The sequence below is a fragment of the Muscardinus avellanarius genome (genome assembly GCF_963383645.1).
Source record: "Muscardinus avellanarius genome assembly, chromosome: 5".
In the NCBI taxonomy this organism is placed as follows: Eukaryota; Metazoa; Chordata; class Mammalia; order Rodentia; family Gliridae; genus Muscardinus; species Muscardinus avellanarius.
Window position 1 is genome coordinate 530136 of NC_137790.1, and position 26756 is coordinate 556891.

Below are 26756 nucleotides of genomic sequence, written 5' to 3' on the forward strand. Positions count from 1 at the left end.
ATGACGGAGGGCACGTGAGTTCCCCCGGCCCAGACCTCCGCGGGGGCCGAGAACGAGAATGAGGAGGGCGCCCGGCCAGCCGCGCGAGGCGGGCGCGGACGGCGCGGGCTGGGGGTCACCCACGCTGTCCCCTTAGGTGTTTGCGTCGCCGAGGGGGGCCCTACAAGACCGAGCCGGCCACCGACCTCAGCCGCTGGCGACTGCGCAATGAGCTGGGACGGCAGCGGTGGACGTACTTCTGCGGGGAGGAGGACCCCGGCCGGGAGCAGACCAGCCTGGAGGCCCACTCCTTGGGGCTGGACACCGTGAGTGGCCCCGCCGCCGCTTCACCCCGCGCCTGGGCGCGACCACGGACCTGCCGTCCCTTCCCGGGACAGCGGGGAGTTGGCAAGTAGTTGCAAGAGTGTTAATGTCTCCCTAAAAAGCGGGCGGAGAATAGGTATATAACTGTCACCAAAGATTTTCAGACTTAATTGAAACAGCTGAAACTTTTAAAGTGATTTAGATTGAACTGAGCATGGTGGTATACAATCCCAGTATTTGGGATTTGAGACAGTATTACAGGTTGGAGGGCAAGCATACCATAACTTACTGAGAGAGACCCTGTTTCAGAATAGGAAATAAAATAGGGCTGGGGGTGTAGGTCAGAGGTAGAATGCCTCCAGTGCCACAAAAATAAATAAGTAAACAAAATAACAAAGTAATTTAGATTTACTACTTTGGCTTGGACTGTGGGTGAAAAGGGCTCCTCTGGCCAGGCAAGAGGTTGTCAACTTGTCCCTGTTCTTCCTTTGCAGAGTAGTTACTTTAAGGACTTACCTAAAGCTCACACAGCCCATGAGGGCGCTTTGAATGGAGTAACATTTTACATGGAACTGCAGGCTGAGGATGGGCACTGGGCAGGTGATTACGGTGGCCCACTCTTCCTCCTGCCAGGTAGGAACATGCTATCCCAACCCTGGATCATCCTTGGGGCCTGGCCTGCTCTGCTCTGGGCTCTTGGTGAAGCAGGTGGAAACTCAGGAGCTCATGGGAAGAGGAGAGGGTTGCCCTGAAACCCAGCTATCCTGCTGCTGGTGCTGAGGTATAAGAATGAAGGCAACCCAGTGTGGAGTGCAAGGAAGCAAGGGGGTGCTATTGAGAGCTTGATAGGGACTTTTGAGTCCAAGTGTTTGGTCGGAGGGTAACTCTAGGTGGAGGGCCCAGCCTATGCCAAGCCACCATAGGTCGACAGGGTGGAGGGTAGCCATGTGAGCTCTCTGATGTCCACTGTGAACTCACCCTGACAGGGAGTGTGAGGGAGTTCTGGCGGGGAGACCCTGGGTCTGGGCTGGCAAATGGTAGGACCCCTGGGCACCGAACTGGTTTGGGCGGACTGTTTTGTTTCTTGGAATGTTTCTCTACAAAAGCACTCAGATATACAATGTAGGATGCCTCCTCCCATGCAACAGGACCCTCTTGCCCAGTGACTTGCAATCCCACTGCTTCAGTGGCCTGAATTCTTACGCAAGTAGAAGGGCCCTGAGGCCCTTCCTGTGTCAGGGCATGGGTATGTGGCTGATAGAACTGCTGCGTGGGGTTGGGGCTATGGAGGGCATCCTGAGAGCACCATGCCTGGGTGAACCAAGATGGAAACAAAAGTTCTACATCGATAGTGTTGTCTCTTCCATGTTTACAAAGTGGCACATTTTTATAGATATTTTGCAAAAAAGAACGGTACAGAAAAGCTGTGAATGCCACTCCATCCAGGGGTGCCCCATTTGGCATTTCTCTCCCTGCAGATGTTAGAACAAGACTTGGCTTCCCCTTGTGTGCCCAATGATCTTGAACCGTGCCTCTCGGCCCTTCAGAGCACGGGTGGGACTCTGCACTCAAGGCTCTGTGCGGTGTTCTCCCAGGCCCTGTCATGGGAGCCAAGCATGGCTGGGTGGGATCTGCAAGCCCTCGTCCAGGGGTGCCATCTGGGCTGTTGCTGGTGCTCCCTTGAGCTCTGTTTCCAAATCCCTGATGAGGCCTAGGAAGAATGGCCTTTTTGGGCTTGTTTCTGTAGGAAGGAGACCATGGGGTAGCCCCCTATTGGGTTGCCATCCTCAGAGAGAAAGAGTCCTAGGTTGAGCATTGTTGAGCATCTGCTCTCAATGAGAAACATCCTTCCTGCCACGCAGGCCTCCTGATCACATGCCACATAGCACGCATTCCTCTGCCAGCTGGATACAGGGAGGAGATGATACGGTACCTGCGGTCAGTGCAGCTCCCTGATGGTGGATGGGGCCTGTGAGTATGCCCACTGGGACACATACATGTGTGTATGTATGTGCTTGTGTAGGGATGCTCAGGTTTCATGCAGCTGTGGAGAGGTGGGGTAGCTGTAACCATGGCCTGGATTGGGCAGGGGAGAGCCTGGCAGTAAGGGAGTGGGCTGGCAATTGTGTGCCCTGGGCCTTACTTCACACCTGGTGCTATGGATAGGTTTCATGGGTGGTGGTGGGGCTCTTGAGACTCACATGCCACATGAAAGCCAGCAGTGTTTCATCACTACGGAGAAGAAAATTTCCCTTGCTCCTGAGGTGGCAGCCGTAGGGGCAGGTCCCTGCAGGCCTGCTTTCCCGGTGTGCTGCATACTCAGGAAGCACAGCGTGGTCGCTGTACAGTGGTACCCGCTGCAGTGGACTGCCTGTGGACAGATGAGTTGACTCAGGTGGGATGTGAACAGAGGGGTAGGCAGGTTCTGCCTGGGGGTTGGGAAGCAGATCCGTTGTCATGGATGCGTAGTGAACTCCTGGGGAAAGGCTGCATGGTACTTCTGTTTTGTGACGTTAACATTAGTGGAGAATTCTTCTTCAGACACACTTCACTTTCTGTGTAGCGGTATTTCATTGAGGGATGATAGAGGTCATTTTCCATCTGTCCCTTTCTCCCATAGGCACATTGAGGACAAGTCCACAGTGTTTGGAACCACACTCTCCTATGTGGCTCTCAGAATTCTGGGTATTGGGCCTGATGATCCTGACATGGTACGAGCTCGGAACATTCTTCACGAGAAAGGTACGCCTTGCACAGCACCTGCTAAGTGAAGGGTTTATGTCACGTTGGTATAGCAAGATCTTGCAAATGAGAGTCAGGAAGACGCACTTCTAGTTGCAGCATTGAGCTGAACACCTCAACAGGGAATTTGTCAAAGTAGAAATAGGTAGGAATTGTTGAGCTGTGTAATTTTTTGAAAAGCAAATTAAAGGAAGCTGACGATTCTGTTTGTTTCCTGACTTGGCAAAGACTTAAAATGAACATGTTAATAGGAAATCACTGCCTAGGGAATAGTACATGAAGTTTGGCTTCAGGAAGCAGGCCCTCACAGGCAGGCCCTGTGGGGATTTTGCTCATACCTTCCGCTCACTGTCCTGTGAGCCCTGCTCGGCTGCCTTTCCCCCTCCTGAAGGTGTTGAGGGCTCTGTAGCCTGGTCAGGCACCGGGGCTCCAGCTGCTCTGAGAGCAACGTGCAGCTGGCATTGCTGCTCTGCAGACCCTGGCGTGGTCTGCCTGTCGTGGGCCCTCTGCACACCACCCTGCTTGTGAGCTCGTCAGAGTTCCCCTGCTTCAGTGCCCTCCTCTTCAGTACCCTCTCACTCCCTTCCTCCACCCTGCCGCCTTGGGCACTCCTGCTTACTTTTTACCGCACATCCAGGCTGGATGCAGTGTCCTGGACACATTTCTCAGAGTCCTGCATTCTTCCTTCTTACATTCGTCATTCTTCTTTTTCTTTCTTTTTCTTTCTTTCATTTTTTCCGATAGAACCCAGGGGCATATTACCTCTGAGCTACATCCCCAGTCCAATTTTATTCTTTTTTTTTTTTTTTTTTGGTGGTACTGGGGTTCCTGGAAGCCCTTCTACCTCCAGGATACACTCCCACAGGCTACACTCCCAGACCTATTTTTTAACTTTTTTATGTGGAAACAGGGTCTCTTAAGCTAGCATTGCTAGCTCCGAACCAGTGGGATCCTCCTGTCTCCGCCTCCCAAGCGCAGGGATTACAAGCGTGAGCCACCACACCTGGCCTTTATTCTTTATTTTGAAACAGAGTTTCACTAAGTTGTGGAGGGTCTCACTAAGTAGCTGAGGCTGGCTGCAAACCCCGATCCTTCTGCCTCAGCCTCCCAAGTACTAGGATTACAAGTGTGCGCCACCACCCTGGTACATTTGTCATTCTTGTAATTAGTTTATCATCAGTCTTTGGTGTCACTAAGTTCATGGGGTTGCTGTCTGGTTTCCCAAAGCACTCCTGGTGCCTGTCTGGTGGAAGGACACATTTGGGCTCTGCTTTACCTAGTAGCTTCTTGTGTATTTTTTTGTTGTTGTTATTGGAGCTGGGTGTGGTGGCATGTGCTTGTAATCCCAGCATTTGGGAGGCTGAGACAGGAGAATCATGGTTCACGGACAGCCTCAGCTGTTTATTGAGGCCCTTTGCAACTCAGTGAGACCCTGTTTACAAATAAAGAAAAAATAATAGGGCTGGGGGATGTAGCTCAGAGTTAGAATGCCATTGGGTTCCCTCCCCAGTACCACAAAAATTTTTTTTGATTGGTGCATTGTAGTTGTACATCTTAATGTAGTACAGGATGGTAGAGGCATAAATGCACACATCACTCAATTAGCCCTTACCCAATAGGTCTTGTGTGTTTTTTGACTTTCACATCTGGGTTTGGGGAGGAGCTTCCTCATAAAATGTACCCAAGTCAGTGGGGCAGCCTGGGTGGTAGGGACACAGGCACTGATGCTGCTCTGGGGTCTGGGCCATCCTTTCATCTGTGTTATCTGTCAAGTGGCATGCACAGCTGGGGCAGCTTAGACTTCGTCCTGAGAGGGAGAAGACGCAGTCTACCCTCTGTGTCCTCATCACCCTTTCCAGGTGCATATGGACTCAGGCTGCCTGGGCGCCTTCCTGACCTGAGCCCCGAGGTATCCCGTATCTTCCCAGCTAGCTGCCATCTGGTGCTCCTTCCTGGGGACAGGGGCTGCAGACCACATCCTGGGGCTGGACATGCTTGCTTCTGGAAGAGCCACTCGTTCCCCCAGCAGCTGCGGTGTCCGGGTCAGCTTTAGGTTGCAGGGTTCCTGGCAGGCTGCCCTCAGATGATGCAAAAAGGGCACACATGACTGCTGCAGGCTAGTCTTCAAAGGTAGAACAGGGTGGCTCTGCTGACCAGAGGCAGGTGACATGGCCTGTTCTCTCCCTAGGTGGTGCTGTGGCCATTCCCTCCTGGGGGAAGTTCTGGCTGGCTGTCCTGAACGTATATAGCTGGGAAGGCCTCAACAGTCTATTCCCCGAGATGTGGTATGCCTGCCGTCTCTGGTTGCACTGCCTTCCCTTGGAGGGATGGGATCGGGTGGGTGGGTGGATTAGGCACCCAGCACAGGCCTTTCCTGTGCTGAGTCCTATGGGTGGATGAAAAGGGGACTTCCTGTTGGGCAGGAGGGAGGGAGGGAGGGAGGGAGGTGACAGGCCAGGCCATAGGACCCACGTGTGTGTGGTGCTGTGTGGCATGAAGGAAGCTTAGGCTTTGTGGGGGGTCAGCAGATCACATCTGGTGAATATGGAAAATCCTGAGCGTGTATAGAGGTAGAGAAAGGGGCACCCCCCCATGTCAGGCCATTGCTGCATTTTTCCTTCCCCTCATCTGGCAAATCCTAGGTGTCATGTCTCCCATGAAAAGTTTTGTGTTTTCTTTTATTTTTTTCCCTGAGTGGTGCTAGACGGGAACTCAAGACCTTACAGATGGTGGGCAAGGACTGCCACTGAGCAGCATCCTTAGCCCTTACATTTTGTTTCATCAGGATGACAGTATTTGCCTAGCAGAATCAATTCTCATTCCTTTACCTGGCACCTATAACCAGTGTCTTTCCTTTTTGTGAACATCCCTTGAAAGCTGAGGACCTTTTCCTAGAAAAGACTCTTACGTATACATATCTGTTTGCTTCCAATGTTACACATTTTGGGAGTGAGACCCCCAGAACTGGGTATAGCCCGTGCAGAGCCTTGCTGTCCTCCTGGAGTTTTTTGGGGACAGAGTTGAGATCTTCATGGTAGACAACACTGGGGAGGGGGAGGCAGGAGGTAAAGGGGTCACTCTGGAGAGGACAGCAGAGTCCTGAAACAAAGCCTAAGTGGGCGGTGTGGAAATGCCAGGTGATAGGGGTTGAGGTGGACAGAGTCACGTATGTGTGTGGGCAGGCAGGGTGCTATTGCTCCAGGCCATATTGGCGTCTAGTGGTTCACCATGGTCAGTTGGCCAGGCTGGGTAAGGAGCAGGTAGAGGAAGGCCCTAGGAAGGGTGGTCAGTGAGGATGTCCAGGTGGGAAGGGGTGGGTGCTAGTGGGTGGGGCTGGAGCTTCCATTGGCCAGCTCTGGGCGGCATGGGCACTGTTGCTGTCCTTTGCTGGAGTTGCTTTGGGGTGGGTTAAAGGGTAAAGGGCAGGGGTAAAAGGCAAAGGGTAGGATAGAGGACCAGAGACCTTGAGCCACTCTTGCTACAGAAAACCTGGAAATACTATCCAGAGTACACAAAACACCCTTTGGCATGAGTAGGCGATCCCTCAAGAGAGTGGAGGTGGCTGAGGCATGGCACTCATGATCAGGCAGCTGTGTGTAGTCTGTGCAGCTTCCTGTGACCCGCAACCACGTGCAAAGACTGACTCAAAGGGAAAGAGTAGTAAACAGGCCAGGTATACCCTGCCCTGGGAAGCCGTGTCACTGCCAGGATTAGTCGAGAGACCAGAGGTCCAGGCCCTGGGAGCTTCTTAAATATTCTTTTTTCTAATTTTAATTTTTAAATTTTTTAGTATGGGGATTGAAACCAGAGGCCTTCTGCCTCCGAGCTATACCCCCAGCCCTAAATTTTTTAAATATAGGGTCTCCCTAAGTTGCTGAGCCTGGCCTAGAACCTGCAATCCTCCTGTCTCAGCCTCCCAAGTACTGGGATTACCAGCATGTATCATAACTCCCAACTTAAAATATATCTTAAAAATATAAAATTTAAATTTGGAATAGTTTTCTATTTTCAGAAAAGTTGCAGATAGCCCAGCATGTCCTGTGGAGCCTCACTCCATTTCCCCTGTCTTATGTTACGGTGGGACACTTGACACAAAAGCCACAGATGGTCACCTGGCTGTAGAATATGAGACCGACTTATTGGGAGGGGTGTCAGCTCCCTGGGAGGGTGTGCATACAGGTCTGGCTGCACCAATGGGAGTGTAGCTGAGCAGCCCTGCACTGACCTGGTAGGCATGGCTGTCACCTGATATCCATGTTTGGAAGGGTCCAAGGCTGGGGTGGGCGAGCAGGAGCCTGGGGTCTCCACTGACTCATGCTATCCCACAGGCTGTTTCCTGAGTGGATGCCTGCGCACCCCTCCACAATCTGGTGCCACTGCCGGCAGGTCTATCTGCCCATGAGCTACTGCTATGCCACCCGGCTGCAAGCTTCAGAGGACTCACTGGTCCAGAGCCTCCGCCAGGTGAGTCCTCTGACCCTATGGGACCTTGCCAGGGGAGACAGATGGCACACAATCCAAGGCTGGGCTCGCCTGAGATTTAACCATGGGAATCTGCACACGGGGGGCGGGGGGGGCCTCCACCTTTCCTTCTCTTGTGAGCACACTGCGCAGAGGAGACTTAGGTTGTGGGATCGGCAGCTTCTTTACCCAGTGTCCCCAAGGCCGTGGAGAGGCACAGGCTGCAGGGCATGGGTGCCCAGGCCCTGAGCCGGGTCCTCGTCACACAGCAGTGAGTGTGTCCTTGGAAGTGGTCCTGAGATGGTTTGGCATGCAGGATGTGTATTGGGTTGTACCTTGGGAGGAAGGAGAGGATGGGCCTGGGCTTTCCACAGTGGCCTGGCCAGTCTCAGTGGCTGGGCCGACACATCTTGCAGCGGTCCACCCTGGGGTGAGGGGATCCAGGGCCCTGAGGGCTGGCAGTTGGAGGCACCTGAGCTGCTTGGAGTCAGGCCGGCCTCTTCTGGGAGGGCTCCTGCACCCTTGCCTCCCAGCAGCTCAGGTGCCTTCTGCTCCCAGGAGCTCTACGTGGAGGACTATGCCAGCATCGACTGGCCTGCACAGAGGAACAACGTGTCCCAGGACGATCTGTATACCCCACACAGCTGGCTGCTGAGCGTTGTGCACGGTGGGTGCCTCCCAAGAGGCGGAGTCTGGGCAGAGTGTGGTCAGGATGTCTCCGTCATGTGCGCCACCCATTCATTCATCCACTCATTTACTCATTCCATCAATGGAGTGAGTGACCTCCTTTGGGCTAAGTCCTGGGATAGGAGCTGGGGAGACACACCTCTGCCTTGGCCTAAACTGAGGACCACAGGGCTGCATCTCCTTTCTTGGGAGGCCCCCATAAGTGGCACCTCAGTAGGCCAGGATGGAAAGTGAAGCAGCCCTTGCTGGGCAGAGAAGGAGCCAGGAGGCAAGACGTGGGCGCCAGGAGTCTGGGGGAAGGAGTGTGGGGCACTTCCCTGGGAGGAATGCGGGGCTGCGGGCAGGCACCTCTGCATGCTGGCCCACTGCCGCCCTCTGCCACCCTGCAGCACTCCTCAATCTGTACGAGCGCCACCACAGCACCAGCCTACGGCAGCGGGTCATCAAGAAGCTGTATGAGCACATCGCTGCGGACGACCGCTTCACCAAGAGCATCAGCATTGGTCCGGTAAGTGCCCCTCGTGCCTGTGCAGCCCCTGGGCAGTGTGAGCTGAGTTGGGGGTTTGCCCAGAGCCTAGCATGCCTCCCATTTGGCATGAGACCCAGTCTCGGGCGCTTGAGGACTCCGGTCCTTGTTCCCTGTGCCTTGGCTCTCGTCTGGGTGTATGGACATCTGCTCCTTGAGGTCACCAGAGCTGTCTGGCCAGCTCGGAGGGAGGCTTTTCCTCCTTAGTCCTTCCCGTTCCAACCCCCGGTATCTGCACTCCGCCTTTCTCTTAGAGCATGTAGTGCTGCCTGGGGGTGGGGTAGCGGGCCTGTGCTCATCCCAGTCTCCACCTGTTTGCTGCTGCATGGACTCTGACGTTTGATCCTGCTTTGCCTCCCAGGGCTGTTTGGTGGAAGCCAGGGGTGCTCATGCTCAGGGTTCTTAAGGAGCACAGGTCCCAGGTCACGTGTCTAATCGGGGCATAGTAGGTGGGGCCGGTGCAAGGAGGCAGGCTCACAGCTGGGGGCAACGGGTACAGGGTAGGCTGTGATGGTGGCCACTGCCCTGTGTGGGTCAGCCCCGTGGGTCCTCTGGATACATAAGCCCGGCTGGCTCTGAGTTCCCACCCTACCCCTGCTGACACAGGGTCTTTTTCTAGCCCCTTCAGTCCTAAGCTGCCTCCTGACCTTCTCTGACACCAGCCTCCATCTGAGTAGTCTCTTGGGGAAGCGATTGTTCAGTGGAAGTGCCATGAAACCCATTAGAGCAGAGGAGCCCAGACTGCGCCGTGGAGCCAGGCTGTGCAGGCCCTGATGTCCGTATTTCCCACAGATCTCGAAAACCCTCAACATGCTTGTGCGCTGGGCCGTGGATGGGCCCGCTTCCTCTGCTTTTGCGGAACACATCTCCAGGATCCCAGATTACCTCTGGTGAGCTGATGGGAGGCTGCGAGCGTGGGCTGGCACAGGGTCCCTGCCTCAGTGTCCCGTGAGGAGCCAGGGTGCCTGTGTTTGGGAGTGACCCCAGCACCCAGGAGTCTGGTAAAGCTGTCTATGGGAGCACTCGTCGCCTAGCAGAAGCCTTGGGTGGTTCTGGAATGCAGGCCAGGAAGCCTGTGGGTGGGCAGGTTCAGGTGTTGCCTCACAACCTGGAGGCCTATGAACAGGAAGGCTTCTCAGCACTGGGCTCTTCTTGAGGTGGGGATCACTGGGGACTACGCCTGGAGGCCCCGTGCTGGCAGATGCCACCTTCCCTCTGGTGGTGCTGTGCTGGATAAGGGCAGCAGCTGAGCAGGCTGCAGAGCCTCCCGCTGCCCCAGCACAGGCTGTATATGCACCCAGCTGGGTGGCACCAGGTCAGTGCAAGGCTTCGCAACCGGGCAGAGGTGCTCTCGGGCCAGGCGCCTCCCTGGGTGTGGCCCCAGGGGCTGACAGAACTTCTAGCTTTCCCCTTGGCCCTGATGAATGTTCCCTCACCTTCACAGGCTGGGCCTTGATGGAATGAAGATGCAGGTAAGGCCACGGCTGGGGCTGCTGGCCTCCTTTGTAGGCCATCTCTGCTCTCTGTTTTGTATCCTTTTGGGTTTATTAAGATTCCCAAGCAATACCTCTCCACTGCAGGTTTGGCAGTGCACGAGGAGAGGCTGAGTGCCTCCGGTCCTTGAGGCTGTGCGGGGCCTCGGGCACCTTTGTTTCAGGGCCACCACACCTTGTCCCGTGTCCTCTGCAGCTTCAGTGTTTGTTCTCGGCCCTGTTGGTCAGGCCGAGCTGAGCCACTGCAGCCATACACCCATGTGTGGCTCAGCCCCTGCGGCTTCCCTCCTGTCCTATGGTAGGAGGGAGGTGCTTCTCGGCATGCCTCCCTCAGTATGGTCACTTAGGGGCTCTGCGTCCTCAGCTTCTGGCATCCAGGGACATTCTGGGGTCCTCTTCAGCTGTCGTGGGCAGGGGAGGCACCTGAGGCCAGGGGCGTAGGTCCAGTCCTAGAAGCAGCACAAGGACTTGGGGGCCTGGTGTTGAGGAAGGGACATGTGTGGCTGCTGGGAGGGAGAGGGGTGGTTGTCTAGCACAGCACATGGCTGTTCATGTTGTCTTTCTAGATCTTTACTGGGGCTGCACTCCTTTAGGGCAAAGGTGCCTGACTGGGGTGCTTGGCCCTGAGGGTCTGACCACCCTGTGTGGTGGGAGCCTAGGGCTCTTCCAGACTCTTCAGAGGTCCCTGAACCAGGCTCATTAGGATGTGACCATCCCCCTCCTGGACTGTGACCAGGGTTTTATCCAGGAAATGGCTAGGAGGGTGGGGTTAGAGTGGGCTTGAGGGTGGGGCATTACGTGCCCCATCAGGTTCCTCGCCAGCATCTCAGCTGAGTTCCACCACCTCAGGTGGACTTGGAAACAAGTGTTTCTGGTTTTTCATACTGCTGTCATGCAAGGTGGAGGTTGCGTTTCTAGGATTAGATGATTCTAGTCCTAGAAACGCCTTGAGAGTTGTTGGCCTGGCTGGGCTGTGAAGGCAGGTGGGGCTTACTACCAACATCTGTGAGCAGGACCTAGTGATATCTCTGGCCTGGTCAGCTGTGACGGTGCACAAGGCTCAGAGCCTGGGCTGGGGCGTCTTGGCTGGGTGAGAGTTCCTGATCCCAGGAGGTAGTAGCTGGGGTGAGGTGGGCCCTGCAGCAGTGGTGACTGCAATGACCTCTCCTTTGCTTGCCAGGGTACCAATGGCTCACAGATATGGGACACCTCATTTGCCATCCAAGCTCTGCTGGAGGTACGTGGCTCTGTCTCTTCCTGCAGCCTCCACCTAATCTTCCTCTACACATGGGCCACACATCTACCCGAGGGACATGGCATTGCTGACCACACGCACTGTCTCAAAACTCCCTCTAGACTGCCCCAAAGCCTCTGTGATGGTGCTGTGGATTACTGACCTCACCTTGCATCCCTGTGCTGGGCTGAGTCACGGATTTGGGACCAGCCTGGGGAGCTGTTCCAGGGAGCTGGGCAGGGTGGCACTTGGGCTGGGTGAGCTTAAGTCTCTTCTTAGGACTTAAGCTGCATGTTGCAAGTGTGTTTGAGCATGTGCTAGAGAGGACTGAGGGTGTTTCTGTGCTGGTGGAAAGGTCAGTAGAATGTCAGGGATGTTTTTGGCAGGCCATGGCCTGGGCCAGGTAGCACTTCCTGGGTGGGGCCTAGAGCCTTCTGCAGATGTGGGCAGGTGGGCATTGGTCCAGGGCAGTTTCTTCGTTCATTTATATTTTTGGTCATGTCTTACTGACTTGGCTGTCTTTAGACAAGTGGAACAAGAAGTCCTGGAACTCTCTGGAGATGTGTGTCATTTGATTCTGGCTCCCGGTGGGGTGGGAGGTTGACATTGAGGGAATTGGTTCACCCTAGCTGCACTGCTGTCTTCCAGGCAGGTGCACACCACAGGCCTGAGTTCTCGTCCTGCCTACAGAAGGCCCATGAGTTCCTGCGGCTCTCACAGGTGAGGGTCCTGCCTCTCCCCCTCTGCCCTGCTTGTCTCCCCATGCTGTGTTTCAGAGGCTACTCCCCACCCCGGGCCCCCTCCGTGGTGTGTCATGCTAGAGCAGTGGTGCAGAGGGCTGGGCAGGCCCTGTACTGCCAGGAGGGCATGCCTGAGCTCCAAGGCCTGTCACACCTCTGTACCTTTGAGGAGTCTCACATTGGGGAGTGTGGCCATTCTTTCCCAAGATCAGCTGACCTTTCTCTGAGGGCCCGATTGGACATTTTCAGAGCATCTCATTCCCACCTGCCACCCCCAAATGCAGGTCCCATTGTGTGCTCTGCTCTCCTGGGCTGGCCACCCTCCCTGCCCAGGAATGGCTCCTGTATCCTGCCTTGGTCCTATGGTGGCCCCCTGCACACCCCTCACGCCCAGTCTCCCTCTCTCCAAGCCTCATGGGGCACTGCTGGGTCAGTGGCTTTCCCATGGCCAGGGCCCATGTCTGCACGGCACCCTCTGCAGCAGTCTGCTCCAGGCTCCTGCCAGGGTGTGCGCTGCATGGGCAGCAATAGGCTGGCCACGCCCCATGGCACACGCTCGGGCCCCTTGCTGCACTGATTGTGGCTATGGCCAGCAGTGGCTCTGCGCCCAGGTGGCAGGGCAGGGCTCCTGGTGTCACTGTGCCTTTCTGCTTTCCACATGCACCTTTGGTGTCACCCAGGTTCCAGACAACCCTCCTGACTATAAGAAGTACTTCCGCCAGATGAACAAGGTATGTGGGATGGCCCGCCCAAGCCTGCAGCTCAGCTGGGCCCTCCCTGTGCTCCTTGGCCTTCCTGTTCTGTAAGCGCCTGATGCTAGACTGATGCCCGAGGCTGTGAGGTGGCCTGGCTCCGGCCTGGTTCCTGCAGTTTCTGCACAAGCAACCACGTCTCAGGGCAGTTAGGTGTGGCAGTATACAGATATCAAAGGGCCGAACGAACAGTAGCCGGAGTGTTGAGAAAAGGCAGGGGAAGAAGTGGTTCAGTGCTGGTGCCAGGCTCCGAGCTCGCAGGTGCGGTTTGTGGACTAAGAAGGAGGTTCACTGCTGCCTTTTCATGGTGGGGTCAGGAAGGCACCTGCACCTCCATCCCCTGTTGAAATTGAGGGCATCCATGTAGCCCTGGGGGTCCTGTGCAGGAGCCAGAGGTGTGCCCAGCTTGCAGCTCCCTGGGCAGTGGACTGGCTTTTTCCCTGGCTGGCAGCTCTGAGGGCTGAGGGGTACCTGGGCAGTGGAGGTCATGCTCACGTTCTTCAGGGCGGCTTCTGCTTCAGTACGCTGGATTGTGGCTGGATCGTCTCTGACTGCACAGCTGAGGCCTTGAAGTCCGTGCTGCTGCTGCAGGAGAAGTGTCCCTTTATCACGAAGCACATCCCCCAAGAGCGGCTTTGTGACGCTGTGGCTGTGGTAAGACCGGCGCCCACTCAGACACGCCAGTGCCCACTGCACTGCAGCTCTGCCTCAGCACACACTGGCAGCCTCCAGGAGAGGCACGACATGCCCACTCTACTCTCAGAGACTTGGTGTTTGGGTGCCATCAGGGCTGGGACACTGTGAGCCCAGGCTGGGCCTCAGAGGCCTGGGTTAGCCATGTGCACCAGACGTTGGGTGCAGAAGCTAGTGTCGGTCCAGCGAAGGGCCAGGGGAGGCCATGTGGCCTGAGGCTCCTCTCCGTTCTGGACGCTCAGGGACCTCCTGTGTGGAATCTTGTGCAGAGCACTTTCAGCACACTGGTTCTCGTGGGTATTTTACCAGGGAGCTGTGCACTGTTGTGCCCTGTCCCCAGGTGGCTGCTCAAGGCTGTAGCATCTATACCGGGTACCTGAGGGCCTGTCCAGCCAGGCATTGGTTTTCAGCCATTGACTGTTTCTAGAAAGCTCTGTCTGACTTGTGGACTCTGTACGTGTTCAGTTCTCAGAGTATCTTCTTTGGTTTTAGTTACTGAACATGAGGAATACTGACGGAGGGTTTTCTACCTATGAGACCAAGCGTGGGGGCCGTTTGCTGGAACTGCTGAACCCTTCTGAGGTCTTTGGTGAGTGGGCTGCCTGCAGTGCGGCACCAGACCTAGGCCCAGCATGCCAGCGGGGCCGTGCAGAGCCCTCCCTGGCTGAGCTGGTGGGTCCCGAGCTGGATGAAAGGGCTGCAGCTCCCTCAGGGCTCCTGCTGGTCCTCAGGAGCTTGTGCTATTGCGTCGCCCCACAGCCTGAGCACCCTCACGGAGCCGCTGTACCTGCAGGCCTGTGCTGCGTGTACTGGCCGTGTCTGCATGTAGCTGCTGAGGTGCTGGCCTAGCAGGCCAGGGCTCTTTTCTCCTGAGTGGCCTGTCCTGCCTGGTCTGGTTACTTCGCTTGGGGTGGGGTATAGCTGTTTGCCGTGTGTCCTCGTCCTGGGTGTTTCTCCCCCTCTCCCTGTGTGGTACAGGTGTACAAGCTTCACTGTGTTCCAAGGCCATGTAGCCTGGGCCTGTGAGGGGGTGATGTCCTGGCATCTGCTCTGCATGCTGTGGCCTGAACTGCAGGCCCTGGGCTGTGAGATGGCGCTCACACCACAGGCCTCGGTCCCTCCTGCCCTTCCCAGGGGACATCATGATTGACTACACGTACGTGGAGTGCACCTCGGCGGTGATGCAGGCCCTACGGCATTTCCAAGCGCACTGCCCGGATCACAGAGCTGTGGAGATCAGGTGAGGGCTTGTAAAGAAGTTCTGAGGGGTCACTGCTGGGACTGTCTTCCATTTGTATCCTGAGTTCTTCTCTGGCTTATCTGTTGTTTAGGAGGATGTGACTTCATTTCCGAAGTATCAGAGGATTTCTAGTTGTTGTAGGCTATGGACAGAGAGGAAGGAGGCTTTCCTCTGCCCTGGTAGGTGGCACAGCCGCGTGAGGGCCACTGTGCCGAATCCCCCGTCCCCGGGCCTGGCACAGCCCCGGCCGTGTGCTGCTCTGCAATGTGAGGTGTGGCTCTGCCTCTGAGCTTGAGTTGTCTGCAGCCACAGTCAGAACGGACCTTTCTTTTGAACATGTCATCTCTTAAAACTTACTGTGATGAGTGGGGTATGGTGGTGCTCGCTTGTAATCCCAGTACTTGGGAGGCTGAGACAGGAGTATTGCAGGTTCGAGAATAGCTTTAGTAAGTAGTAAGACTACCGTCAACTTAGTGAGACCCTGTTTCAAAAAAAAAAAAAAAAAATTGGGCTGGAGGTGGAAGTGTAGCTCAGAGGTACAATGCTCCTGGGTTCAATTCCCAGTACCACCAAAAAATTACTATGATAAAAGTAAAAGTAAAAGTAAATTTTTTTTTTTTTTTGCAGTACTGGGGATGGAACCCAGGGGCATTCTACCTCCAAGCTATACCGCAGCCCTGTTTTCCTGTTTTCTATTCATTATTTTGAAACAGTCTCACTAAGTTGCAGAGAGCTTTACTAAGTGGCTGAGGCTGGCTGGGAACCTGTGATCCTCCTGTCTCAGTCTCCCAAGAACTGGGATTACAAGTGTGCATCACAGGGGCAGCTTAAACAAGGTCTTTAAGACCTGATTGGCCAAGAAGAACCTTTGCTCTTCGGTCCTCGGCCCACACCTGCTTCTGTTCTGCTTACGTGGTGCGGCCAGTGCAGGCAGGCGCGTCCCCAGGGTGCTCAGCCCTCCAGCACGTTAACAGCGCGGCTATCTCATCATCTCAGTCACGAGCCTCTTTTTTGGCAGTACTGGGGATGGAGCCCAGGGGCATTCCACCTCCAGCCCTATTTTTTATTCTTTATTTTGAAACAAGGTCTCACTAAGTGGGGGAGGACCTCACTAAGTGGCTGAGGCTGGCCACAAACCTGCGGTCCTCCTGTCTCAGCCTCCAAGTACTAAGATTACAAGTGTGCAGTGCCACGCCTGGGAATTCGGGAGCCTCTTGTTACTTCTAACCTTTCACCTGTTTTCCAGCTTTTTCTTATGTTACTTTCAACTAGTATTCTCTTATTAGGTATGTCATCTCTCTTATGATCCCTGGAGCCACGTGGGCTTGGGGTTGTCTGCCATGGTGGACCCTGTCATTTCTGGGCCAGTTACTTAACTCTGCTCCATCTCTACTGCCCACAGGGAAAGAGTACTGCCTCACAGAGCTGGAGGGTTGAATGAGGCAGTCCTCAAAAGCACTTCCTGACCATGTGTGATGGTGTATGCCAGTGACCCCAGTACTTGGGAGGCTGAGAAAGGAGGATCGCAGACTGGAGGCCAGCCTCAGCAACTTAGTGAGACCTTGTTTTCAAGTTAAAAAATAAGCCAGACATGGTGGTGCACACCTGTAATTTCACTATTTGGAAGGCTGAATCAATAGGATTGCAGGCTTGAAGCCAGCCTCAGTAACTTAATGAGGCCTTTAGCAATTTAGTGAAACCCTATTTTATTTAATTATTTTTTATTTTTTGCAGTACTGGGGATGGAACCCAGAGGCATTCTACTGCCGAGCTACACTCGCAGCCCTAGTTCTTATTCTTTATTTTTATTTATTTATTTTTTTGTTGGTACTGGGGTGGAACCCAGAGGCTTTCTACCTCCGGGCTATACTCCCAGACCTATTTTCTATTTTATTTGGAAACAGGGTCTCACTAAGTTGCTGAGAGCCTCACTAAGTAGCTGAGGCTGGCTTCGAACCTGTGTGATCCTCCTGTCTCAGCCTCCCAAGCGCGGGGATTACAAGCGTGCGCCACCATGCCTGCCCTTATTCTTTATTTTGAAATAGGGTCTCACTGAGTTGCAAATGGCCTAAGTAGCTGAGGCTGTTCGTGAACCTGGATCCTCCTGTCTCAGCTTCCCAAATGCTGGAATTGCAAGTGTGCACCACCACACCTGGCTGTGAAGCCCTATTTTAAAATAAAAATGAAATTGGACTGGGAGTATAGCTCAGTGATAGAATGCATCTGGATTCAATCCCCAGAATAAATAAATAAATAAATAAATAAGTAAGTAAGAAAGTAAGTAAGTAAAGGACTGGGCTATAGCTGAGAGGTAGAATAAATGCCCCTGGGTCCAATTCCCAGAACCAAAAAAAAAAAGCACTTCCTCCTTGTATTAGTCTATGTAGGATTGTTATGTTGTGAAGGTTCTTTGGTTCTTGTGTTTCCAGAAGAAAGTTTTCAGTTGGGAGATAGAGTAGGAAAGTATAGTGGGCTTATTAAAGGGCATAGAGGGAGTCATCCCAGAGAGGGGCCAGTCTGGTATCTTCTCTGATCTTGGTTTTTATGGCCTGTCTGGGATTGTCCCTCACTCCTTTTTAGTGTTAAATAATATTCTATTTTTTGGATATACTACAGTTTGTCTATGCAGTCATCTACTGAAGCACATCTTGTTTCAACTTTTGGCTCTTATGGGTAAAGCTTCCAAAAGAGTTGTGGGACGGCCGGGCGTGGCGGCGCACGCTTGTCATCCCAGCATTTGGGAGGCTGAGACAGGAGGATCCGGGTTTGCGGACAGCCTCAGCTACTTAGTGAGGCCCTTTGCAACTCAATGAGACCCTGTCTCAAAAATAGACTAGCCAGGCGTGGTGGCGCACACTTGTAATCCCCGGGCTTGGGAGGCGGAGACAGGAGGATTGCTCAGGTTTGAAGCCAGCCACGCTGGCTTAAGAGACTCTGTTTCCAAATAAAAATATAAAAAATAGGTCTGGGAGTGTAACCCGGAGGTAGGACTTCCAGGAACCCCAGTACAAAAAAAAAAAAAAGACTAAAAAATAGGTCTGGGAGTGTAGCTTGGAGGTAGAATGCCTCTGGGTTCCATCCCCATTACTGCAAAAAAAAAGTTGTGGGACATAAATTTTCATCTCATTTGAGTAATACTAGGGAGTCTGATCAAATGGTAGGAGTATGTTTAGTTTTGTAAGAAGCTACAAATTTGTCTATTTCTTTATTTCCTTCCTTTCTTGTACTGGGGATTGAACCCAGAGATGTTCTACCTCTGAGCTACATCCCCAGTCCTTGTGTGTGTGTGTGTGTGTGTGTGTGTGTGTGTGTGTGTGTGTGTGTGTACTTTTTACTTATTTATTTTGGTTACTCCAGATTGAACCCAGTAGCATGCTACCTCTGAGCTATACCCCCAACCCTTTATTTTGAAACAGGGTCTCACTAAGTTGTTGAGTGTCTTGCTAAGTTGCTGAAGTTGGCCTTGAACATGTGACCCTCCTTATTTGCCTCTCAAGTACTGGGATTACAGGCATGTGCCACTGTGTCCTGCTAAAAAGTTGTCTTTCAAAGTAGCTGTGGCATTCCACATTCTCACCAGCTGAGAAAGAGCTCCTGTTGCTCTAAGTCCTCACCAGGTCTTGGTGTTGTCAGTCCCTCAGATTTAGATATTCTAATAGGTGTGTAGTGGTATTTCATTATTTAATTTGTAATTCTCTAATGACTGGATCTTGAAATATTTTCATATTCTTATTTTCCATCTTTGTACCTTTTTTTTTCTTCATTTTAGCAGTTCTTAATAGAACCCATATATAGGAATACTTTGTTCCTGCATCTTCTCAACATATGTCCCATTTTCCTTCCTACTAGGCGGCTGGCTTTCTGCTCGAGGATCTTTTGGTCCAGGTGGGGATCCCTGCCACATTGGGGGATGCTCACATGGACACCTGTGCCATTAGCTTCGCCTCTTGAAACAGGGTCTCACTAAGCTGCTGAGAGCCTCACTAAGTAACTGAGGCTGGCTTCGAACCTGTGCGATCCTCCTGTCTCAGCCTCCCAAGCGCGGAGATTATAAGCGTATGCCACCACACCTGGCCCCAGCCTGATTTTTTATTTCTTAATTTGAAACAGGGTCTCACTAGGTTGCTGAGGCTGGCTTTGAACCTGCAATCGTCCTTATTACAGGCATATGCCATCAAGCCCTGATGTTCTATATAATAATTTTATACATTTTGGATTTGATTTAATATTTTGTTGAGGATTTTTATATTTGTTCTCCTGAGATATACTGGTATCTAGTTTTCCTAGAGAACAAAATAAGTTAGGAGGTATTCTCTGAAAGACATTGTGAACTCAGGATAATCTCTTGTTTGAATGTTAGGTGGAACTCACCACTGAACTCATCTGGGAAACTCCTTATTCTAATTACATCTTTGCAGGTTTCTTGAGTTTTCTCTATAGATAGTCATATCACTTGCACATGACATGTCCTTCTTTCAGCCCTTAGGCCTGTAGTTGGCCTTACCACCCTGGCTGAGACCTCCACATTCTGTATAGACGTGGCAATGGTGGGAGCCATCTCATATTCCTGGTCTTAGAGGGAAGCTTTTGCTATTTCTGCATTACGACTCATGCATGGTCTAGGTGTGGGTAGCCCCCCGTTTCAGGTTGATGAAGTTGTTTTCTTTCTGCCTGTCTGGGGCTCTGAGTGAGTGCTGTGTTGTGGAAGTAGTTTTCTGCTTCTATTGAGATGGTTGTGCATTCGTCTCCTTTACCTGTTCATATCATAGAGTATATTACAGACTTTTTTTTTTTTTGCGGTACTAGGGATTGAACCCAGGGACATTCTACCCCCAAGCTACACCCCCAGTCCTATTTTTTATTCTTTATTTTGAAACAGGATCTCACTGAGTTACAAAGGGTCTCACTAAGTAGCTGAGGCTATCTTCAAACCGTGATCCTCTGTCTCGGCCTCCCAAATGCTGGGATTACAAGTGTGTGCCATCATGCCCAGCTCAGAATTTTCAAATGTCCAGCATTTCTGTATTTCTGAGTCAGACCTGACTTAGTGTTGGTCCCTCCTCACTGTCTTCAGTTTGTCGGTGTTGAAGGGATAGTATCTTGATCATGTTCAGAAGCAAGATAGCCCAACACAACTTCCGTCTCAGGCTTGTCTGATACACTAGGAGTGTTCCTCCTCTCTATTTTAGTGAGAGTTTCTATATGATTAGAGTGAATATTCTTGGTAATTTGGTAAAATTTACTTATAAAACACCTAGTCTGCCAGGCATGGTAGTGCATGCTTGTAATCCCCACGCTTGGGAGGCTGAGACAGAAGGATCGCGCAGGTTTGAAACCAGCCTCAGCTACTTAGTGAGGCTCTCAGCAACTTAGTAAGACCCTGTTTCCAAATAAAATATAAAATGGGTCTGGGAGTATAGCCCAGAGGTAGAAAGCCTCTGGGTTCCACCCCTAGTACCACCAAAAAAACCCCCAAAAAAAACCCTCCTAGTCCTGGAGGTTTTTTTTTTTTTAAACTTTTCCAAGCTACGCACCCAGCCCTATTTTATCTTTATTTTGAAACAGGGTCTCATTAGGTTGATGAGAGTCTCATTACTTGCTGAGGCTGTCCTTGAACCTGTGATCCTCTTGTTTCAGACTTCCAAGTACTGGGATTCCAGGCATGTACCACCATGCATGGCTAGTCCTGAAGTTTTCTTTCTGGGAAAGAGTTTACTTTTTTTTTTTTTTAACTTCTGTTATTAATAGTTTTAGGATTATTTAGGTGCGCTCTTTCTTTCTTTCTTTTTTTTTTTTTTGGTATTGGGGATTTAACCATTGAACCCTACAATCCCAGCCCCATTATTTTAGCTTTTTATATTTTGAAATAGGGTCTTAGCCAGGCATGGTGGCACATGGCTGTAATCCCAGACTTGGGAGGCTAAGACAGGAGAATTACAGGTTTGTGGCCACCCTTGGCAACCTCATGAGGCCCTCTGCAACGTAGATCCTGTTTCCAAATAAAAAGAAAATAGGGCTGGGGGTGTAGAGTAGAATGCCTCTGGGTTCAATATCCAGTACCACAAAAGAACAGAGAAACATGTCTTGCTAAGTTGCCAAGGTTGGCCACAAACCTGCCATCCTCCTGCCTCCGCCTCCTAAGTACTAGGATTATAGGCATGTGCCACCACGCCCAGCTAGGTCCTTTATTTATTGAGGCAGTTTTGATAACATCTCAGTTTAAAGATGTATTTCATAAAGTTTTCTTATTTCTGTCTGTTTTCTATTCTATAGCCCAGCTCTCACTATTGCTAGTACTGTTTGCATCCTCACTCTTTGTGCTAGTTACCTGACTGCGCACTAAGCAACAGAGACAGCACGCCTTTATGACTCACAGTCCACAGTCTGCCCAGGCACAGCTGAGAGCGGGCCTCTGCCTCAGGCTCACCAGGCATCATCAGGGTGCCCAGGGCTACACCTCAGCCGAGATCGACTGAGGGAGGCCCGCCTCTGTGCCAGGGGCTTGTCTGCTGACTAGAAAGGTCATCCCTCTTGTCATGTGGCTGCTCTCCATGGCGGCTTTGTGCCAGCCAGGAAGGGAGTCTGTAGGGAGGAGCCCTCCTGCAGGTCCCGCGGGGCGTCGTCACAGTGGCATTTCAGCGTTACTGTGACCCTCCTGGAGCACGCAGCCCCAGCTGTGGCCTTGGAACCACGGGAGGGTAAGCCGTGCCGAGAGCAGCTGGTACCTCAGAAGGACCAGACAGATGTGCAAGGGGTCTCAGCCTTCCAAGTTGGTTATGTCCTTTCTAACTGAATCTCCTTTCCTTTCTTTCTCTCTCTCTTCCTTTCTCTTTCTTTTTTCTTTCTTTCTTTCCTTCCTTCCTTCCTTCCTTCCTTCCTTCCTTCCTTCTTTCTTTCTTTCTTTCTTTCTTTCTTTCTTTCTTTCTTTCTTTCTTCTTTTTTTGTGGTACTGAGGTTGGAACCCAGGGGCATTCTACCTCAGAGCTACACCCCCAGCCCTATTTTTATTCTTTAATTTGAAACAGGGTCTCACTGAGTCGCAAAGGGCCTAAGTACTATCTGGGGCTGTCCGCAAAGTTGAATCCTCCTGTCTCAGCCTCCCAAATGCTGGGATTACAAGCTGCACCACCATACCCGACTAACTGCATTTCTTTTTAACCCCTAGTTGTTTTGTATGATGTTGTCAGTGGCATTGATCATGATTGTAGCTGTGTCCAGTATGCGCCTCATCCCCATGGTCTGTTTTTCTCTTGCTTCCTGGAAACCCTTCTACCTCCGGGCTACACTCCCAGAACTATTATATATATATATATATATATATATATATATATATATATATTTTTTTTTTTTTTTTTTTTTTTTTTTTAATTTGGAAACAGTCTCTTAAGCCAGCGAGGCTGACATCGAACCTGCGCGATCCTCCTGTCTCCGCCTCCCAAGTGCGGGGATTACAAGCGTGCGCCACCACAGCTGGCTTTTTTTTTTTGTGTGTGTGGTCTGGGGATGGATCCCAGGGTCATTCGACCTCTGAGTTACACACCCTGCTCTATTTTCTATTCTTTGTTTTGAGACAGTTTTGTTTCACTAAGTTGCAGAGGGCCTCACTAAGTAACTGAGGCTGTCCATGAACAGTGATTCCTCAGTCTCAGCCTCCCGAATGCTGGGATTACAAGCATGTGCCACCACGCCCGGCTGAACTTTTTTTGTGTGTGCGGTACTAGGGTTCCTGGAAACCCTTCTACCTCTGGTCTGCACTCCCAGGCCTATTTTTTATACCTTTTTTATACCTTTTTTAATTTGGAAACAGGGTCCCTTAAGCCAGTGCGGCTGGCTTCGAACCTGCGCGATCCTCCTGTCTCCGCCTCCCAAGCACCAGGATTACAAGCGTGCACCACCACGCCCCGCCAGGCTGAACATTTTATTTTGACTTGCCTTTTCATTGGTGTGTGGTGCTAAAGGTGGAACTGAGGGGCATCCTACTTTTGAGCCACACTCCCAGTCCTATTTTATTGGAAATAGGGTCTCACTAAGTTGCTGAGCTTCACCAAATTATTGAAGCTGGCAGCAATCTCCCTGTCTCAGCCTGCCATGTTTTGGGATTACAGGTGTGCACCACCATGCCTGACATATTTGACCAGTGTTTTAAAGGAGATGGTGGTTCCTCACTTGATACCATGGTGTGGGTAGGATCGGGGCACTGTAGTTTTGCTGGAATGTTCACCAGGCCAACCTCCTGTGTTCCAGGGAGACCCTTGAGCAGGGCCTGGAGTTCTGCCGACAGAAGCAGAGGGCCGACGGCTCCTGGGAAGGGTAAGTCAGCCACCCCGGGCCAACAGGTGTGAGGTGCAGAGGCCTGAGGGGGGCTGGCGTGTGGGGTTGGGGTTCTGTGCTCACTGCAGCCTTTAGAGTTTGGAGGGCATGCCCCACTGGCGGGGCCTGCAGCTTCCAGGTGGCCCTCGTCCTGGCTCTCAGTGCTGTGTTGCTGGAGCCTTTGGTGCCCGTGTGGAGGTGCTCTGGGGCCTGAGTGTGACTGTCCCTCCTTCCTGGCTGTCGCTGGGTTCTTGTGCCTACCTGGTGGGGGTGGGGGCATGGCAGCCAAGTGGTCAAAGGGCTCACTGGAGCCAGCACTGCTGCTCCAGGCATGTGAGTGCACTTCTTGACAGAGGTGCTCGAGGTGTCCCGCACACCTGGGCAGAGTGCCTGTGCTGGCCCTGCTCGCTGTGGGTGTCCCGCACACCTGGGCAGAGTGCCCGTGCTGGCCCTGCTCGCTGTGGGTGTCCTGCACACCTGGGCAGAGTGCCCGTGCTGGCCCTGCTCGCTGTGGGTGTCCCGCACACCTGGGCAGAGTGCCCGTGCTGGCCCTGCTCGCTGTGGGTGTCCCGCACACCTGGGCAGAGTGCCCGTGCTGGCCCCGCTCGCTGTGGGTGTCCCGCACACCTGGGCAGAGTGCCCGTGCTGGCCCTGCTCGCTGTGGGTGTCCCGCACACCTGGGCAGAGTGCCTGTGCTGGCCCTGCTCGCTGTGGGTGTCCCGCACACCTGGGCAGAGTGCCCGTGCTGGCCCCGCTCGCTGTGGGTGGGGCCTGAGGCAAAGGCTCTCCTCCGTCTCCTGCAGCTCCTGGGGAGTTTGTTTCACCTATGGCACCTGGTTTGGCCTAGAAGCTTTCGCCTGCATGGGGCATAGCTACCGAGACGGGTGAGTGCTGCTAGAAGCTGGGAGCATTCTCAGCCTATGCTCTACCGTGGTCTTATTTTCTTTGATGATGATTTTGCGGTTTTTAAGGATTTTTAAACAGTGAGCTGAGATCAGTAACCTAGAATATATAAGTCCCAGGTTAAATTTCCCAGGCTCCTGAGCCTTCAGCTAGGAGACTCCTCACAGTTCTCAAAGCTCTGGCCCCAGATCCTCTCCATACGTGCCTCTCATAGGGCCAGGATACTCTCTGGGCCCAACTGAGAAGGTGAGGCCTTAGACCCACGCACTGTCTAACTGTCTGCCCAGTGCTTCTGCACCCGGTAGGAGGTGGGGTGGTGGGCGCCACTTTGGCCAGATACCACCCAGGCTTCCCTGGGTCTGTCTTCAAGTGCCCCAGACGCTCAGCCTACTGCGCCACTGAGGCTGTCTGCAGCTGCGGTGCGTTTCTCTGCCCAGCAGTTCGGGAGGCACTTCCATCTTCAGGCCCTCCCCATGACCTATGCCTGCCAGCCTGCCAGGGTGGGGTCTGTGGGCCCAACTTTCCCCAGGTATGGGGTCTCAAGTCTCCTGGTCTCTGCAGGGCTGCCTGTGCGGAAGTCTCCCAGGCCTGCAGCTTCCTGCTGTCCCGGCAGATGGCAGATGGAGGCTGGGGGGAGGACTTCGAGTCTTGTGAACAGCGGCAATACGTGCAGAGTACTCAGTCCCAGATCCACAACACATGCTGGGCCCTGATGGGGCTAATGGCTGTCAGGTAGGGGTGACTGGACGCATCCCGGGCCTTGGGCCAGGTGGAGGAGGGACTCCTCTGTGAGCAGGCAGCCTGGGCAGAGTGCAGAAGTGGGAAGGAGAGGGCATCATGGAACCATGCTGCTGTTCAGTCGCCACTGGGGACAGAGGCACCTCCAGCAGCCACGTCCTATTGCTGGACCAGGTGGCAGCCCATGTGGCTGAGTAGAGTACTTCTGAGACGCATACCTCTCGAAGTAGACTGTCCGCCAGGGATGCATTGGTGGCCAGCACTGGTCGCCAGAGAATCAGGGCCTGACAGATGGCTGAGGTGGGCTGTGACGGGGGCTGTTTCAGCAATCAGACAGTGCCCTTGGTTCTCATATGTCCCCTGCTGGCACTGAGCCACAAGTTCACACACACACAGGCACCGGCATCTCTAGTTATATGTATATTTTCACATGTGTGCAGTCAGACATGCACATGCACACAGACATCTGTACACAGATGTAAGCCCACACATGTACAACACTGTCCTGTGTGTGATGTCCAGTCTGTGCTTTCCCATTAGACTTTTAGGGGACCTTTCTAAAACCTCTGCAGTCAGTGTGAGCAGGTACAAGAGAGTTAGGGCCAAGGGCGGGCATTCAGGGATCTGTCCCCAGAGCTGACTGGCCCTGCTGAGATCTCATCTTCCTGACATCTCATCCCTGCTAGCAAGCACTTTGGTGCATGAGGGTGAGCAGGAGGCTTGGCCCCTCTGGGAACAAACAGTACCTTGCACCAGGCTGCAGTGCTGGGCCCTGACTCCTGGGGAAAGCAGGTCTGCCAAAGGAGCACCTCCTCTGCCTTGCCTGCCCCCACCCACTCCACCTCCACCTCTCAGGGTTCCTGGGCTGGCCTTGGGTTTACCTGCCGTTCCCCAGTATCTGGGTTTTTGTCTTTGCACGCAGCCGTGTGACGGTAAGGATATTTTTATGCTGATGAGCGTCCCAGGTGTGTTCTAGCCTGTCTCTTCTTCCCCCAGGCATCCCGATGTCGAGGCCCAGGAGAGAGGAGTCAGGTGTCTGCTGGAGAAGCAGCTCCCCAATGGTGACTGGCCCCAGGTGTGTGAGGGGCCCAGGAGTGTGAGGCCCCGTGCTGGGTGATCACAGTCTCCGCCTGGCCCCATGCCTTGTTGGGGTGCTTTCAGCATTTGTGCTGTATACACTATATCAACCAAGATGTGGGCAGCGGTAGGGCTGGCACAGGTTGTGGAGTCCTTAAGCCCCAAGTGGATCTTGCTGTTTGTAAGAAGCGCTGGTCAGGGGAAGGGCCAGATAGGAGAATCCCGTGCAAGATGGACCCTTGGCTCTGCCACTGTGCTCGATGCTGCATGTAGCCCCTGCTTGACAGGAAGTGTGGGCAGCAGCCTGTACCTGGCCTCTCCCTCAGAGGAGCCTGGCAGAGCTGGCTGAGAGCACAGGGCCCCAGGGGAGATTTTGCTGCGGAGCAAGTCTCTGAGCTGGACTGCTGGGCAGGAAGCCGCAGGCAGCCCCACAGCCAGGCCACAGTGTGGGGTCAAGCCCCTCACACCCGTGGGCCTTTGTGCTTACTTCCTTGTTCTTCCAGGAGAACATCTCTGGGGTTTTCAACAAGTCCTGTGCCATCAGTTACACGAGCTACCGGAACGTCTTCCCCATCTGGACCCTGGGCCGCTTCTCCCACCTGTACCCCGAGAGAGCCCTGGCTGGCCGCCCCTGAGAGCAGGCCGGCTAGTGGTGAGCCATCCTCACCTTGTGCCTGGGCACACTGAGGCCTCTGCCAGGTGGTGGGACCTGAGCAGTGCCGGTAGCTTTAGACACTGTCGGCATGGGGGTTAGTTCTAAGAACAGCTTGGGTAGGGAAGGGAACAGGACAGCTCTGACACCCAGGAGGCATAGTGCACCTGCCAGCTCCTGGCTCTTGTACTGCCTCAGGGAGTGG

At 53.2% G+C, this 26756-nt stretch overlaps 1 protein-coding gene across 2 annotated transcripts; it reads left to right on the forward strand.

The window, feature by feature from the left end:
* LSS (lanosterol synthase) lies at positions 1-26534 on the forward strand (the record flags this gene model as incomplete). 2 transcript variants are annotated; one of them, XM_080695868.1, is made up of 22 exons in its annotated part: positions 1-14; positions 137-305; positions 798-936; positions 2166-2274; positions 2924-3045; positions 5234-5330; positions 7374-7509; positions 8065-8173; positions 8583-8701; positions 9512-9609; positions 10164-10191; positions 11393-11449; positions 12095-12166; positions 12867-12917; positions 13443-13592; positions 14124-14220; positions 14766-14871; positions 23116-23181; positions 23985-24065; positions 24646-24816; positions 25819-25897; positions 26403-26534. In XM_080695868.1, 22 exons carry the CDS (start codon positions 1-3, stop codon positions 26532-26534), a joined length of 2202 nt encoding a protein of 733 aa, XP_080551994.1. The 2 variants fall into 2 exon arrangements, with proteins under 2 accessions (XP_080551994.1, XP_080551995.1); XM_080695869.1 differs by having other exon boundaries at positions 2166-2241.
* Positions 26535-26756: the final 222 nt, after the last annotated feature.